Source organism: Elephas maximus, chromosome 15 (assembly GCF_024166365.1).
Source record: "Elephas maximus indicus isolate mEleMax1 chromosome 15, mEleMax1 primary haplotype, whole genome shotgun sequence".
Classification (NCBI taxonomy): Eukaryota; Metazoa; Chordata; class Mammalia; order Proboscidea; family Elephantidae; genus Elephas; species Elephas maximus.
This window is the reverse complement of record NC_064833.1, coordinates 75,240,185-75,255,711: the sequence shown is the minus strand read 5'-3', so window position 1 is coordinate 75,255,711 and position 15,527 is coordinate 75,240,185. Positions and strand designations below refer to the sequence as shown.

At 37.1% G+C, this 15,527-nt stretch overlaps 1 protein-coding gene across 1 annotated transcript in view; it reads right to left on the bottom strand.

The window, feature by feature from the left end:
- ARFGEF1 (ADP ribosylation factor guanine nucleotide exchange factor 1) overlaps nt 1-15,527 on the bottom strand; it is a 170,310-nt gene that overhangs the window by 110,279 nt on the left and 44,504 nt on the right. Inside the window, exons 2-5 of the mRNA XM_049853515.1 lie at nt 8,698-8,728; nt 7,858-8,014; nt 6,574-6,720; nt 3,225-3,404 (exon numbers count right to left, since the gene is read on the bottom strand). Coding sequence (XP_049709472.1) covers nt 3,225-3,404; nt 6,574-6,720; nt 7,858-8,014; nt 8,698-8,728 — 515 coding nt within the window. The remainder of the gene's footprint in view (nt 1-3,224; nt 3,405-6,573; nt 6,721-7,857; nt 8,015-8,697; nt 8,729-15,527) is intronic.

Here is a 15,527-nt window from a genome sequence, read left to right as displayed (position 1 = left end):
CACTGCTAGTGGAAATGTAAAATGGTACAACCACTTTGAAAATCGATTTAGTGCTTCCTTAAAAAGCTAGAAATAAAACCACCATACGATCCAGCAATTCCACTCCTTGGAATATATCCTAGAGAAATAAGAGCCTTTACACAAACAGATATATGCACACCCATGTTTACTGCAGCACTGTTTACAATAGCAAAAAGATGGAAGCAACCAAGGTGCCCATCAACGGATGAATGGATAAATTATGGTATATTCACACAATGGAATACTACGCATCGATAAAGAACAGTGACGAATCTGTGAAACAATTCATAACATGGAGGAACCTGGAAGGCATTATGCTGAGTGAAATTAAACCCCAACCCAGTGAAATTAGTCAGCTGCAAAAGGACAAATATTGTATAAGACCACTATTATAAGAACCTGAGAAATAGTTTAAACTGAGAAGAAAACATTCTTTTGTGGTTATGAGAGGGGGTAGGGAGGGAGGTGGGAGCGGGGTATTCACTAATTAGGTAGTAGATGTGAACTACTTTAGGTGAAGGTAAAGACAGTACACAATACAGGGGACGTCAGCACAACTGGACTAAACCAAAAGCAAAGAAGTTTCCTGAATAATCTGAATGCTTCGAAGGCCAGCGTAACAGGGACAGGGGTCTGGGGACCATGGTTTCAGGGGACATCTAAATCAATTGGTATAATAGAATCTATTAAGAAAACAATTCTGCATCCCACTTTGAAGAGTAGCGTCTGGGGTCTTAAACGCCAGCAAGCAGCCATCTAAGATGCATCAATTGGTCTCAACCCACCTGGATCAAAGGAGAATGAAGAACACCAAGGACACAAGGCGATTACGAGCCCAAGAGACAGAAAGGGCCATGTGAACCAGCGACTACATCATCCTGAGGCCAGAAGAACTAGATGGTGCCTGGCTACAACCGATGACTGCCCTGACAGGGAAAACAACAGAGAACCCCTGAAGGAGCAAGAGAGCAGTGGGATGCAGACCCCAAATTCTCATAAGAGCAGACTTAATGGTCTGACTGAGCCTAGAAGGACCCAGTGGTCATGGCCCCCAGACCTTCTGTTGGCCTAGGACAGGAACCATTCCCGAAGCCAACTCTTCAGACATGGACTGGACTGGACAATGGGTTGGAGAGGGATGCTGGTGAGGAGTGAGCTTCCTGGATCAGGTAAACACTTGAGACTATGTTGGCATCTTCTGCCTGGAGGGGAGATGAGAGGGTGGAGGGGGTTAGAAGCTGACAAAATGGACAGAAAAAGAGGGAGTGGAGGGAGAGAGCGGGTCTCATTAGGGGGAGAGTAATTGGGAGTATGTAGCAAGGTGTATATGGGTTTTTGTGTGAGAGACTGACTTGATTTGTAAACTTTCACTTAAAGCACAATAAAAATTATTAAAAAAAAAAAAAAAAAGATGGATTGACACAGTGTCTGCAACAATGGGCTCAAGCATAACTACGATCACGAGGATGGCGCAGGACCGGGTGGTATTTCGTTCTGTTGTACACAGGGTTGCTACGAGTCGGAATAGACTCAACAGCACCTAAGAACAACAATTGGAGCAACAAAATAATTAATGATAGCATTGGACTGTAACCCACAGAATAAAATAAATATGTACAGATCCATACTGATATAAATAATTGAATAAACATATAAATGGGAGAGAAGGGAGTTCAGTTAATATAGACGGATAGAAGGAAATAGAAAATCACAATTAGGCAAACACCATAGTTACAATTGTTGCCAGCAAGATCTCTCGACGGGTACTAAAATTAGTGTGTCCCCAAGACACAAGATATATTTGCATAGTCTCAAAGTATTGCCTCCAAAATATGTATTACCTACAAAAGGAAAAACAGTAAACTTACAGTGGAAAAGCCTGTACAGTGGACACCAAGTGCTGAACGTTAACATCACCAGTAATAAGACATGTCAACATCATGAACTTCTGATATCACGCACTGAAAAGTACATATTACTTCTGAGGTATTCTGCCCAAAAATGCGTAACTTAACGCTAATAATGAGAAAATAACAAAGCAAACTGAGGAACATTTTATAGAATAACTGATTAGTAATCTTCAAAAGTGTCAAGGTCTTAAAAAATGAGAAGACTGAGGAACTGTTACAGACTAGGAAGACTAAGAAGACGTAACTAAACGCACGTTAAATGAAATGCGGCATTCTCAATGACGCTGTCAACAGAAAAGGGCACTAGTGGGAAAATTGGTGAAATTCAAATAGGGTCTGTACTTTAGTTAATTGTACTGTATCACTATTAATTCTCTGCTTTTGATATCTGCCCTATGATTATATAAGATGTTAGCACTGGCCTCCATTTAGGAAGCAGTGAGTTTTTGTTATGGTGATGGGAAATTTGGCAAACATTATATGTAATCGTTGCATATGGTTAATATAACTGACATCACTAAATTGTACACCTGAAAAATGGTGAATTGGCAAATGTTGTGTTACGTATATATATATTTACAACAATAAAAAAATAAAGTAAAATAAAGACGTTAGTAGTAGAGGAAGTATGACAAAGGGTAATGGAGACCTCTAACCTCTCAGTAATATTTTTGCAACTTTTCTGTAAGTTTAAAATCAGTTCAAAATAAAGTTATAAAACAACGAAATCCCTAAATCAGGTTTTTTTTTTTTTTTTAATTACAAAGACCTATACATTTTTTAAAAAGGTTCTCTAGTTGATGGTCTCTTACAGATTCAGCCTGAAGCAGTTTAAAGTATAGGGTTTATCATGACCCTTTAACCTATGACCCCATGAGAGAAAAAAAAATATTTCAACAATACAGAAATGTACTATATTTTTAAAGGTTCAATGATTAATTTTATACAAGAATAGATTAGATAGTTTTATGTCTACATTACACTTATCTTCTGAGCTTAAGTGTATTAAAAATATCAGTTCATAAACACTTCTATGAGGAAGACAGTAAACATTATCTTTCCCGTTCTATTTGTGAAGAACTAAAAACATATTTTGTTCAACGTCAAACAAGTCATAAAGCCTCAAAACCTAACAAAATAAAACACAATACCACAAATCTCCAGTAAAAATAAAACTGTCCATGAAAAACACTCTTTTCTATAGGCACAAAGCTTTCATACAATTGCTCTAAGTTCCTTTCTGTATTTGATGCCTGTGGTAGTCTACGCAATCTCTGTATTTTTACTACTTACTGCTTGGTTTTCCATACGTGCAAAGATAACATTTAACATTTGAGTAAGAGTAGCTTTGGCTGTTGTCTGATTGATGAGATTTTTGCTTGCTAGATAGATGTTGTAACATGTCCTCACAGCTTGCAACACAGTTCCTTCATGAATTTCTATGTGTTGAGATGTTACTGCAGTAAGTAAAGCCTTAAAAAAAAAAAAAAAAAGACATTAAAGCAATTTTCTGCAGCCAGAGTTTCAGCACAAATATATATGTGTACAGTATTTTGATATTAGAACTTTCAGACACCATTACCACTTTCTGGTAGTATTTACAGAATTTCTATCTTTTTTTTCCCCCTAAATTTTATTTATTTTGCTGTTATTGCTGCTGAGAACATACACAGCAAAACACACACCAATTCAAGGTGTGATTTAGTGATTATATTTTTTGAGTTGTGCAACCATTCCCACTCTCCTTTTCTGAGTTGTTCCTCCTTCAACATAAACTCACTGCCCTCTAAGGTTCCTATTTAATCTTTCAAGTTGATATTGTCAGTTTGACCCTCTATAGATAGTTCTTAAAAGAGCATAAAGCTCAAGGCAAACCTTGAATAGTTAAACTAAACCACTGTTCAGTTTTAAGATGACTTCAGGGGTGTTTTTGGTTTAAGGTTTAAAGATTACCTCAGGGCAACAGTTTCAGGGATTTGTCTACCCTCCATGGCTCCAGAAAGTCTAGAGTCCAAGAGAAGTTGAAATTGGCTCTATCCATTGAATCTTTGATCAAAATGTTTAGTAATGGTAGGTGAGCACCATCCAGTTCTTCTGGTCTCGTAGAAAAGGAGGGAATTGTTAAGGCAATTAGCCACATATTCCATAAAAAAAAATAACCTCCTCCTACTCCTGACTCTCCTTCCTCCTCTGTTGCTCCAGATAAATAGAGACCAATTGTTGTGCCTTCGATGGCCACTTGCAAGCTTTAAAGATCCCAGGCACTACACAATAAACTAGGCGGTAGAATGGAAACACTAAACATGTTATTAGGTCACTTAACTGGGATCTCCCATGAAACCATGATCCTAAACCTCCAAACCAAAGAACTGAATCCCATGAGGTGTTTGGTTGTATATAAGTAGCCTCAGCAACTACTCTTTTTATGTGTGTCATTTCTGTAAATATTATCTATACACAGCTTTTTTCAATTCAAGTTCTTACAGGTGTACAACTTATTGACAGCAATTAAAATAATCAGCTGTGCAACCCTACCCTTAATCAATGTGATTTTTCTATCACCGTTAACTCCCACTTCCTCCCTTCCTCCCACTCCTAGTCACCACTAATAAACTTTGTCTCTATACATCTGCCTTTTCTTGTCTTTTTATATAAGTGAGATCATACAATATTTGCCCTTTTGTGATTGGCTTATTTTGCTCAGCATAATGTCTTTAAGCTCCATCCATACTATACACTTATCTTGAATATGTCATCAACTGTTAAGTTATTCGGTGTCTTCCTTATCGTGGCAGCAGTTTTAACATAATCCCCCCAATCCTCAAACGTCAGAAAATCATTTATTTAATGATTTTCTAGTGCTTTCAACCCAGGTTTCATTTTAATAGAAATGTTATTTGATTTCATTTATAAAAATGCACAGCATTCCTTGGAGAGAGGCGTCTGGGGTCTTAAACGCTAGCAAGCAGGCATCTAAAATGGATCAATTGATCTCAACCCACCTGGATCAAGGGAAAATGAAGAACACCAAGGACATAAAGTAATTACGAGCCCAAGAGACAGAAAGAGTCACATAAACCAGAGACTACATCAGCCTGAGTCCAGAAGGACTAGACGGTGCCTGGCTACAACCGATGTCTGCCCTGACAGGGAACACAACAGAGAACCCCTGAGGAAGCAGGAGAGCAGTGGGACGCAGACCCCAAATTCTCGTCAAAAGACCAGACTTAATGGTCTGACTGAGACTAGAGGGATCCCGGTGGTCACGGCCCCCAGACCTTCTGTTGGCCCAGAATAGGAACCATTTCCAAAGCCAACTCTTCAGACATGGATTGGACTGCACAAAGGGTTGGAGAGGGATGCTGGTGAGGAGTGAGCTTCTTGGATCAGGTGGACACTTGAGACAATGTTGGCATCTCCTCCTTGGAGGGGAAATGGGAGGGTAGGAGGGGTTAGAAGCTGGTGAAATGGACACGAAAAGAGAGAGTGGAGGGAGGGAGCGGGCTGTCTCATTAGGCGGAGGGCAATTGGAAGTATGTAGCAACGTATATATAAGTTTTTGTGTGAGAGACTGACTTGATTTGTAAACTTTCACTTAAAGCACGATAAAAACTAAAAAAAAAAAAAAAAGCACAGCATTAAAACTGTCACATTAAAGCACAGATATACTTCATATAACAGATCTTTTGAACTAGACTGTTAACTTGTAGGATACATATTGTATCTTATTCACCTCCACATATCTCGCAGATCCTTTTTACAGACTAGACTCAATACGTGTGTTGTTATTTTTACTACTGTTTAAGACATTTATGAAAATGTTCTAGGACAAAGCATTTAAATTTATCCCAAGTCCAAAGTTTCAATAAAGTGAACAGTTTTAATTCATAAATATGAATTTTCACACATTAGGTTACTTTCCATTTGGCAAGAGCAAGGATTCATTTATTTTGTCCTCTTTATCTTGTACAATGCTATGCAGAGTCAGCATCAGCATTAATATATCCTAAATAAACCATAAATGATATGAAACTGCAAATGACCATTTAAAGTGACTCGACAGTTTTTCTAGAATAAAGATACTATATAACTTATGAAGTAAATATAGCTACGAAATTGACAGACTCAGAACGGGCTATATTCACACATGAAGGAACATTCATGTAAAACCATGTAAACAATTTCAAAAGTACTAACAGTACATGAAAATTTAATTGATATATAAACAAACATAGTACCACTACCATTATAAGTAACATTAAGAACTCAATATTTGTGATCGACTAAAAATACAATGGAGTAATTTTTTTCTAAAGATGCTCAACCATCCAACATTATAACACAATCTCAGGGTGAGGTTTTGTTGAGCAGATTCAGCAGATGGATAGGGTGCAAAATAATCAGGGAAACCAGTCCCTAACTGGTTCCTTCAAAAAAAGAGACTTGGGAATACAGTCTTCTAATAAACTCTTGCATTTCAACAATGAAATGCCCTGATACAGGGTCTAGGAAGCACCCAAATTTTCTCAGTTATAGTAGAATGTAGGTAAAATTACCTTCCAAATATTTTCAAGGTGAAAGGTTTCTGATTTTAAAAAAATATAGATTATGAATAACAAATTAACTTTATATAATTAATTACCTTTATTATCTGCAACTGAACTCCTTCGTCTGTTTGAGGGCCTTGGAAACAACCACATATTGTTTCAATAATTCTATCAATTAATTTTTTGCCTGGTGTTGTACTATCTGGGGCATTGCCGGTCAAGTGTCCATAAGCAATAAGTTTCTGAAATGGATAAAGAAAATGAATTCCTAATTAAACCAACACATACTAATTAAGTTGAAATACCTATCAACTGAGTATATATTACATTTTTTGCATAAAAACACTATGGTTTAAACAAAGCCAAAGGCTACGACAACTTTGTCGGAAAAATTAGTTATAAACGTGTGGCCAGTAACCCAACAAAACCATCAGGCAATACCTTGAGACAGCCAGGTTTGAGAACCTGTCTCTGATGAGTTAAAACAGTTCACTGTTTTCTACTTAAATAAGGTTTTACTGACACCACTTTGTGAAAACTTAACACTTTTAAATGACTCAAACTCTCTTTCCGAATTATATCTATCAATATGCAAAAAACACAGTTTCCATACACTGTTTGCAATGTATCACAGATTTGATCATTCATCACTAACATTATAGCCCTGGAAGGAAGGCCTTAGATATTGTAATTCTAATTTTCCATGGAAAACAAGATCACAAATCAAACGAACTTATCCTTAGCCTATCTTAAGGACAAATCACATGGTTTTTTTATAGCCACTGAATTGTTAAGACAAATCACATGGTTTTTTTATAGCTACTGAATTGTTAGTTGAATAGGTAGTCTCCAAACAGTAAAAACACCTCAAAACAGAAGGACCCCTCTATCTAGAGGGTTATCTTACAAATATCTAAGAGGATCCTGTGTGTTTATGTGTGTGAAATGCAGGATGAAAGAGTCAAGCAATTTTTCTGACATAAATGAATGTTATATCTAAAGTCCAAAAGTGAATGTAAATACTAAGCAGTAAATATTAACCTATTACTTCATACAAAACAGCAGGCACTTAGTAAAACCATCTGCAAAGTCAAAAGCAAGTTCTAAGTTAAAGAGACCAAATCAACACTTTTGTTACTGGTAACCTTACTAAAGAGTTTTGTGTCTCATAAAGCTACCCGATAATTTCAGTTACCATTAAACTAGAAACCTCTTTTTGCAACTATTGTTGTCTACTTTGACTTCATGCAGTCATTTGCTTCTTACCACAAAAATGATATTCAAGGTTTTAATGGAAAAAGTCTGAATCATCAAGTGTGATTTATGTTTTAGAAACACAGTTAAGGAGCCAGTTCTCAGACAGTGCCATTTATACATACCTGTAAACAATCTAGAGATGTGCTAACTATGCGGGGACATCTGGACTGGCATGCCAACTCAAAGGGTAAGAAGTACTTGTCTGCTTCAATAAAATTTGTCTTTGATTTCACTGGTGGAAGGGTGCTTGATCCAGCTTTTGCTTCTCCGTGAGGAGGACTAAATGAAAAAGAAAAGTCTAATTAGAATTCACATCTACTATATGGATGAAAAACTCATATAGAAGCATAGAAATTTCAGTTCTAAAAGGGACCTTGTTAAAACCAGGTCCACCTTCCCATATTTCATAAGGAAACCAAGGTCTAGAGAAGTTAAGTGATGTTTCACAAGGTCAAATAAATGCTAGTGGCCAGAGCACTGACTAACCACGAGACACTGGATTCTTGTCAAATATCCTTTCCAATCATCTCAAGGTATTTCTACTATAGAAATATTTTACTGTTACTTAATAAATTTGTTATCATAGTATCTTAAAAGACAACGGGCTTTCTTTCTATTTGCCCTTAAGTAGAACTGTGCTTTTGAGTTACTCAATACTGTCTTACAGAGGTTAACACTATAACCTAATTTTTCTAAATATGGATCAAGGTCTTTGAGAAAAGACTTTAAAGCCTATCTTACGGTATTTCAGAAATAACCTTACATATTTATTTATATAAGATCTTTTTGAACTTAAAAGTATGTTTACAATTACAGCTTCTTAAAATCTATTTTTAAAAGGTCTATTTTACTACAGAGATTGCATGTAGAAAATCTGCCACACTAAAATAACTATATTATTATTCGGGTAAGGTCGACAAATTTGCAAATTATTTTTACTATAGAAAAGAAACCCCACAAACCTTTGCTTTTCTGTTTCAGCTTTTATTTCCTCTGTGGGAGAAAAAAGAAGCACATATTAAAAAGCTTGACAACAGAAAGATCATTAAGTAATCTGATTACAAGTTTTTCAAACTAATTTGTAGCTTCTTCGAAATGTTGGAAAGATTGCAAATTCAAAATAAAATCAGGTACTAAAATTCTGTTTCAGCAAAATGTATTAATCTACACAAATACTATAATTTTATAAAATCATACCACAGGATAGGTAAAAATGCAGACTGCAATTCCCAAAGCACATCCTCTTTTGTAAAGAATATTAACCAGAAGCATTAATATTAACATGAGAATATTACATGGTATTAAAGTCACAAAATATAAGGCACATGTTGATAAGGAAAAAAAAACAGAGAAGTCACTTTTGTGACTATCTCAGGGTAAATATCAGGCCAGAGCTACTACTTTTTAAATGTGTACATATGCATTTGTATCTAATCAATTTTCTTTTTATGATGATACAAAAATAATAATAAAACTAGTTGCCCTGGAGCTGATTCCAACTCATGGTGATCCCATGTGTTGTAGAGTAGAGCTGCATTCCACAAAATTTTCATGGCTGTGACCCTTCAGAAGCAGATCTCCAGGCCTTTCTTCCAAAGCACCTCTGGGTGGGTTTGAACTGCCAACTTTTTGGTAAGCAGGTGAGTACTTAACCATGTGCCACACCCAGGGGCTCCTATGATGATACAAGACATTATAAAACACGTATGCCAAATTTAATGGGAGATTACCCTTTTGCTATTTATACTGTAAGGGATGTGGTAAATTAGATAAATTCCACCTGCAATAGACAACCCTTAAATTTAATTAATTGATAGGTTGGGGAATCTGGTTAATTGACTAAACCGTTCTGAAATTTTGGGTGAAAAGCATTCAGACATAACACTAATTACTGTTATTACAGCCAACAGTCTGTATTAAGAACTATTATACTATATATGTACTAACTTTACCTGTACTTTTTTTTTTTTTTTTTATTACACTCTACCAAACCAAAAAAAACCAAACCCAGTGCCACTGGAGTCGATTCCCGATTCCGACTCATAGAGACCCTATAGGACAGAGTAGAACTGCCCCATACAGTTTCCAAGGAGCGCCTGGCGGATTCGAACTGCCGACTCTTTGGTTAGTAGCCGTAGCACTTAACCACTATGCCAATTACACTCTACATATACTCACAAATAGTCTTACAACAACCTATGAGGTATGTGCTATTGTATCTTCATTTTAAAGATTAGAAACTTGAGGGACAGAGAGCGTGAAAACTTAAGGGCTGAATGGCTTGGGTGTGTGGCTAATAAGTTTTGCCAGGTTTAAACCTAGTTAATCTTAATCTAGATCACAGTTTACTAACCACTGTTTTATCTATGTGTATCTATGAATACTGAGCAAAATATTTTAAATTTGAACACTATACCAGCTGCTAGCCTATAAATTTAATAAGTTATTATATCATAGAGCTTAATCATGGAGTTTGCTTAAAATAAAAGCAAAGAGTTTTATTGAAGCGGGAAAAACAATTCACAAATTGATTTTTTTTTTCCCTCAATAAAATTCCTTGCTTTTACTTTTAAGCAGACTCCTTCATTAAGTTCTATGACATTTCTTGGTGCCAGAAGTAGGATCTGAAGGATACTGCCTCAGATGACCCCCTGGAAGCTTGGGAATTTGGGCTCTCAGAACCAGCAGAGCCTTTTGAGCTCTTCTTGGGAGTCACCCCAGGTAATTCTTCTCAGATTCAAGCTCTGCATCCTTGCGTAGAGCTGAGTTTTATTGAGAATTCTAGTCTCTATTTTCACTTTGTCTGCTTACAGGTTTCAGGTTAAGGTTTTCTGCTTACAAGTTTGGGTTAAGGTTTGTTTGACCTAGGTGTTCTGGTGCACATTTGCTGAATTCTTGCAAGAAAATGAGCAATGCCAAATCTAAGAACAGGGATTTCCCTTCAGGGATACCTGCCTCTTACATGAACAAACATTTTGGTCCTGTAATTTGTTCAGTTTTGAATTACTGGCATGACCTTACCAGGACAACTCAGAAAATCAATGGCCGCTCTTGGGATCTTTTGATCTCACAAAATTAACCTTCTTGCATAGCAAATTAAAAAAGAAAAGCTCCCAAATTAAACAGACTCAACGGGACACATTTTTAATTGGAATTTGGAAGCTTCAAAACAACAGCAAGACAGTAAGGTTGCTTCCTTACAAAACAGTTTCTAAATTAAACAAACAAGAATCACAACACTAAAGTCCTGCCACAGCACCTTCTGCCCCCTGCCGCCGACTCCAATTCCCCTTTACCCTTTTATTCCTTCTTACGTCCCTACTATCATTTCACCTGAACTCCCTTCATAACCTTAAGAACAAGAAAGGATAAAATTTTACAAGAAATGCCCTTTAAAATCTGGCCCATGAACACCAGAGAAACTCCTAACGAGACCGGTGCAACCTTTGTGCCTTGGACCCACACTGAACTACATAATATTGTAAAGCATTTCCCAAAAGTCTGTGAGAGCCCTTTTAAATTTGCTGAGAAATTAAAAAATCTTATTGATGCTTATCAGTCTGGGCTTCCAGGCCTATACCAGTTGGTCCGTATGCTAACTGGGCCAGGGGAGGGCTAGCTATGATTAAAACATGCTGATTGGAAAAACCCTAAAGATAATCTGGCTTTCAGCATGGATAGACGGCTGCCACCCTTCTTGAAGATGCCCGAGCAGTCAGCAAAAGGTTACTTGAACCCATACCTAAAGATTTCCTCCAGTAATAGATTTTTTTTTTTTTTGGCTAAAATTCACTCTTGCATACAAGACAAGGATAAAAGTATTTACAATTATCAAATCAGAGTGTTTCAGAAGTTTGTTGACCATTCCAGGACTAATCCTTCAGCCCTGGACACTTCCGGAACCTTTAATGCTGTATTTGTGTCCAGTCTGAAACCCAAAATTTTAGCCTTAATTAAAAGGCATAATTTAGTTTGGAAAACAACTCTCACAGTGGAATTAACTAACCTAGCACATGAACTCCCTCAAGCCTAGAAATAAAACAAGCCTCAAAGGCAAATAAACTCATGGCCATGCAATTACAGCAGTTACGACACCCTGACCAAAAGAAAAGATTTGAATCAAGGCCGCCTAAGCTCCCTAACAGTGGCCTGGACTCTAAAGTATGCCATTATTGTAAAATACCTGGCCAACGAAAGGATTGCTTTAAGCTAAAATCTAAATTGAAAATCTCCTCATAGGGAACTCCCCAACCTAATTTTGAATGAAGGGGCTCCAGGGATGAAACAGGGGTTTGTTCCCATTGTGGCATTAAATTCTCAAGGAAACTACAATAATTGTTAATGGAGAAACTTGCAAAATTTTAATTTACAATGGAGCTACTTTGTCTGCCATTTAACCCCCCAGTTTGCAAAAACCGCTGCCCCGGAGTACTGAAACTGTTAAGATAGTGGGGGCCGCTAATGAAGCACAGACCTTGTATCACTCACAGCCTGTGCCATACACCTTGGGCATGTTAAGGACATACACCCTTTCATCCTCAGCCCAGATACCCCAGTTAATCTTTTAGGCAAAGATCTTTTGTCTAAATAGGGATGCCACCTGCATTTCACTGAGCAAGGAGAAATGGTTTTCAAATTTACCTGATACACCTACAATTGCACTGACAAAAATCTAAGAGAAAAAGCTGCTTGCTTTATGTTGGCCCTAGCCTTGTCTTTTTCAGATTCTACTCCATTTAACAATACCTCTCCCCCTTTTGAAATACTTTCACAAGTGCCCAAAACACTGTGGATCGGACCCAACCATAAAGTTGTTTTGCCTAAATCTTTCCATGTTCTTTTGTTACAAGCCCTGCAAATGAACACAGATGTGGGCCATGATAAATAATTGAAACATCAAGAGAATACTGGTGGTGTAAGTTTTTTTTTGGGGGGGGGGGCACAGAACGCACTGTTCCATTTGTTCCTGTCAAAACTCATGGAAACGTTTCACCTGGGCGACACTCTTTGCCTTCTGAACCTGTGTTAGAATGACAATTAGACTTTATACAACTTCCACCTTCAAATGATTATGAATATGTACTGTTATAATTTGTAGATTTTCACATCAAGTCAAGGCTTTCCCTTGTCAGCAGGCCACTGCAACTTTTATAGACAAAAAAAAAAAACTTCTTGAGAACATTATGCCAGCATGGGGAAGCCTACCTGCCCTTTGCAGTGACCAAGGGACCCATTTTACTGGACAAATTGTTAAGAAATTATGTCACATATTTACTATTTATCAGTAGCTACATTGTCCTTATCACCCCCAATCTTCTGAATTGATGGAAAGAACCCAATGGGATTTTTAAAACCCGGTTAGCAAAATTATGTGACTCTTGAGACCTACCAGGGCCAAAAGTTCTTCCTTTAGTCCTTTTAAATTTAAGATCTACTACTTTTGGTCCACATAAACTTTCTGTAACTGGGAGACCTATTCTTCTCCTTTACATTACTTTTGCTAATCCCCATACTGCTCAAGTGGAAAAAAAAAAAGATTTGTTAAAATACTATCACTAATTAATCGGACTTTAACAAAAGCACTATTTACAGATTAAAGAAGCTTTTAATGACCAAGATTTGCTAGGCCAAATCTTCCTAACACAGAGCCAGGAGTTATTTATTGGAAAAACCTGCTGCCGTTGAGTCAATTCTGACTCATACTGGCCCTATCGGACAGGGTTTCCAAGTAGCGGCTGGTGGATTCGAACTGCTGACCTTTTGGTTAGCAGCGAGCTCTTAACCACTGCTCCATCAGGGCTCCTATTGGAAAAGACATAAGCAAAAAAGATTCATTAAAGCCTTGCTGGAAGTGGCCTTATCAGGTCCTCCTTACTAATCCTTGTGCAGCTAAATTAAAAGGTGTTAAACCCTGGATTCATTTCTCTCAATTAAAGACAGCTAAATCATCTTTTTGGATTTGCTAGCTATCTGGAGACCTGAAAGTTATACTCAAATGCCCACATGGCCAGAGGCAGACAGCATCTGAAGAAAGAACAAAACTTCATGCAAATTCAAGTTGCTAAAATCTGTGGACTTTGTTTTCTACTTACTGGCTTTCTTATGCTGTTTACTGTATTATATCAAGCAGACCTCACCACCTGGTGGTTCTAGTAATACAAATTATTGCAATCATTCTGCTTTGCTTAATACTAATAGCCTATGAACTAGCTTTATTTTTTATCAACCTGGGTTTATTTCTTGGTAAACTTCATTTTAGCAGACAATAGAAGCATTTTAATTTTGTCTTATGATTTTAGCGATTTTTTTCCACACAAGTAACTAAAGGAACTTACTTTATTACTGCTATTATTTTCATGCTATTTGCTTTATTAAATCACTTTCGGATAGTTTTCCTTCATTATGAAGCTCTCAAGTTTTTCATTTCTGCTTTCAATAATTCCCACTAACACTTAGAGAATGCCTTTATTAAACTAGCTGAATCAGTAGCTAATGCTAGTAACATAACTGTTGGATATGTCATCCTTCCCCAAAGTCTATGCATCAGAATTCAGATCCATCAGTATCCGCTATATTGGATTATATCATCTTGTACCCAACGTTACTGTTAACTTCAAAGTCACCTTTAAGCAAGCCATACATGTTAGACTATGACACCCTCCTGGATTATTAGCCCAACCTGAGGTACCATCCTTTGATTCAACCCGACCCATAACACCCAACCAGACCGTGGAACACCTGAAGGCTTGCTTTTCAAGACACAGAGGTGTTCACGTTGCTTGCCAAATTTGCCATTTGCTCCAACATGCAGCATTCCCTAGATACTTTTGAATTTTATCAAGCAAAGCAATTACCTGGCTGAATCAAGAATAACTCATCCCCCTTTATACCAGACTCTGGGACCCTCAAAAGATGGGACAGTAGACTTATTTGTAACAATTCTTTAACAAAACATTGGCTTAAGCAAGTTAATCAAAACATTCCCTTTCTAACAATTATACCAGAAATACCATAATTTATGCTCCTTATGGATATGTGTTTTTATATAGAGGATTGGATTATCTTACTAAAAAGAGACCAAACCCAATGCCTGGGCATTACCCTATCTAGATGGATGGAACACGATGGGCCAACGCACCCTCAGTCTTTTAGGAGTTCCTTTAGATATCCACTCCTATAATGAAAACCACCATTAACCTAACAATCTAAAACTTTCAGAAAGAAAAAGATATAAAAGAAACTACAAAGAGCCCAGAGCACCAATCCTTTAGCAGAAAACATCAGCTAGGGCTAGACATTTCCACAGAGCTCTCATACCTACATATCGAGTAATAATCTTAAAAAAAATTCTATCTGCAATCTGTCTTCTAGTGGGAGTGAAGTGATAACTCATTGTGGTTTCAATCTGCATCTCCCTAACGACTAATGACTTTGAGCATCTTTTCATGTGCTTGTTGGCCATTTGTATATCCTCTTTGGTCAAATGTTCATTATTTTTTTCCCCTAATTTTTATTTATTTTGTTGTTGAGAATAGACACAGCAAAATGTACACCAATTCAAAGGTTTCTACATGTATGATATAGTGACACTGATTACAGCCTCACCCTCCTTTTCTGAGTTGTTCCTCCCTCATTAACATAAACTCACTGCCCCCTAAGGTTCCTATCTAATCTTTCAAGTCACTGTGGTCAATTTGGTATCCATTATTTTTTAAATGCCAATGTTTAAATAGTCTGCTTAATTGTATCCTACACAAGCTATACTGAATGTAATGATTCTCTGCTAATTCAG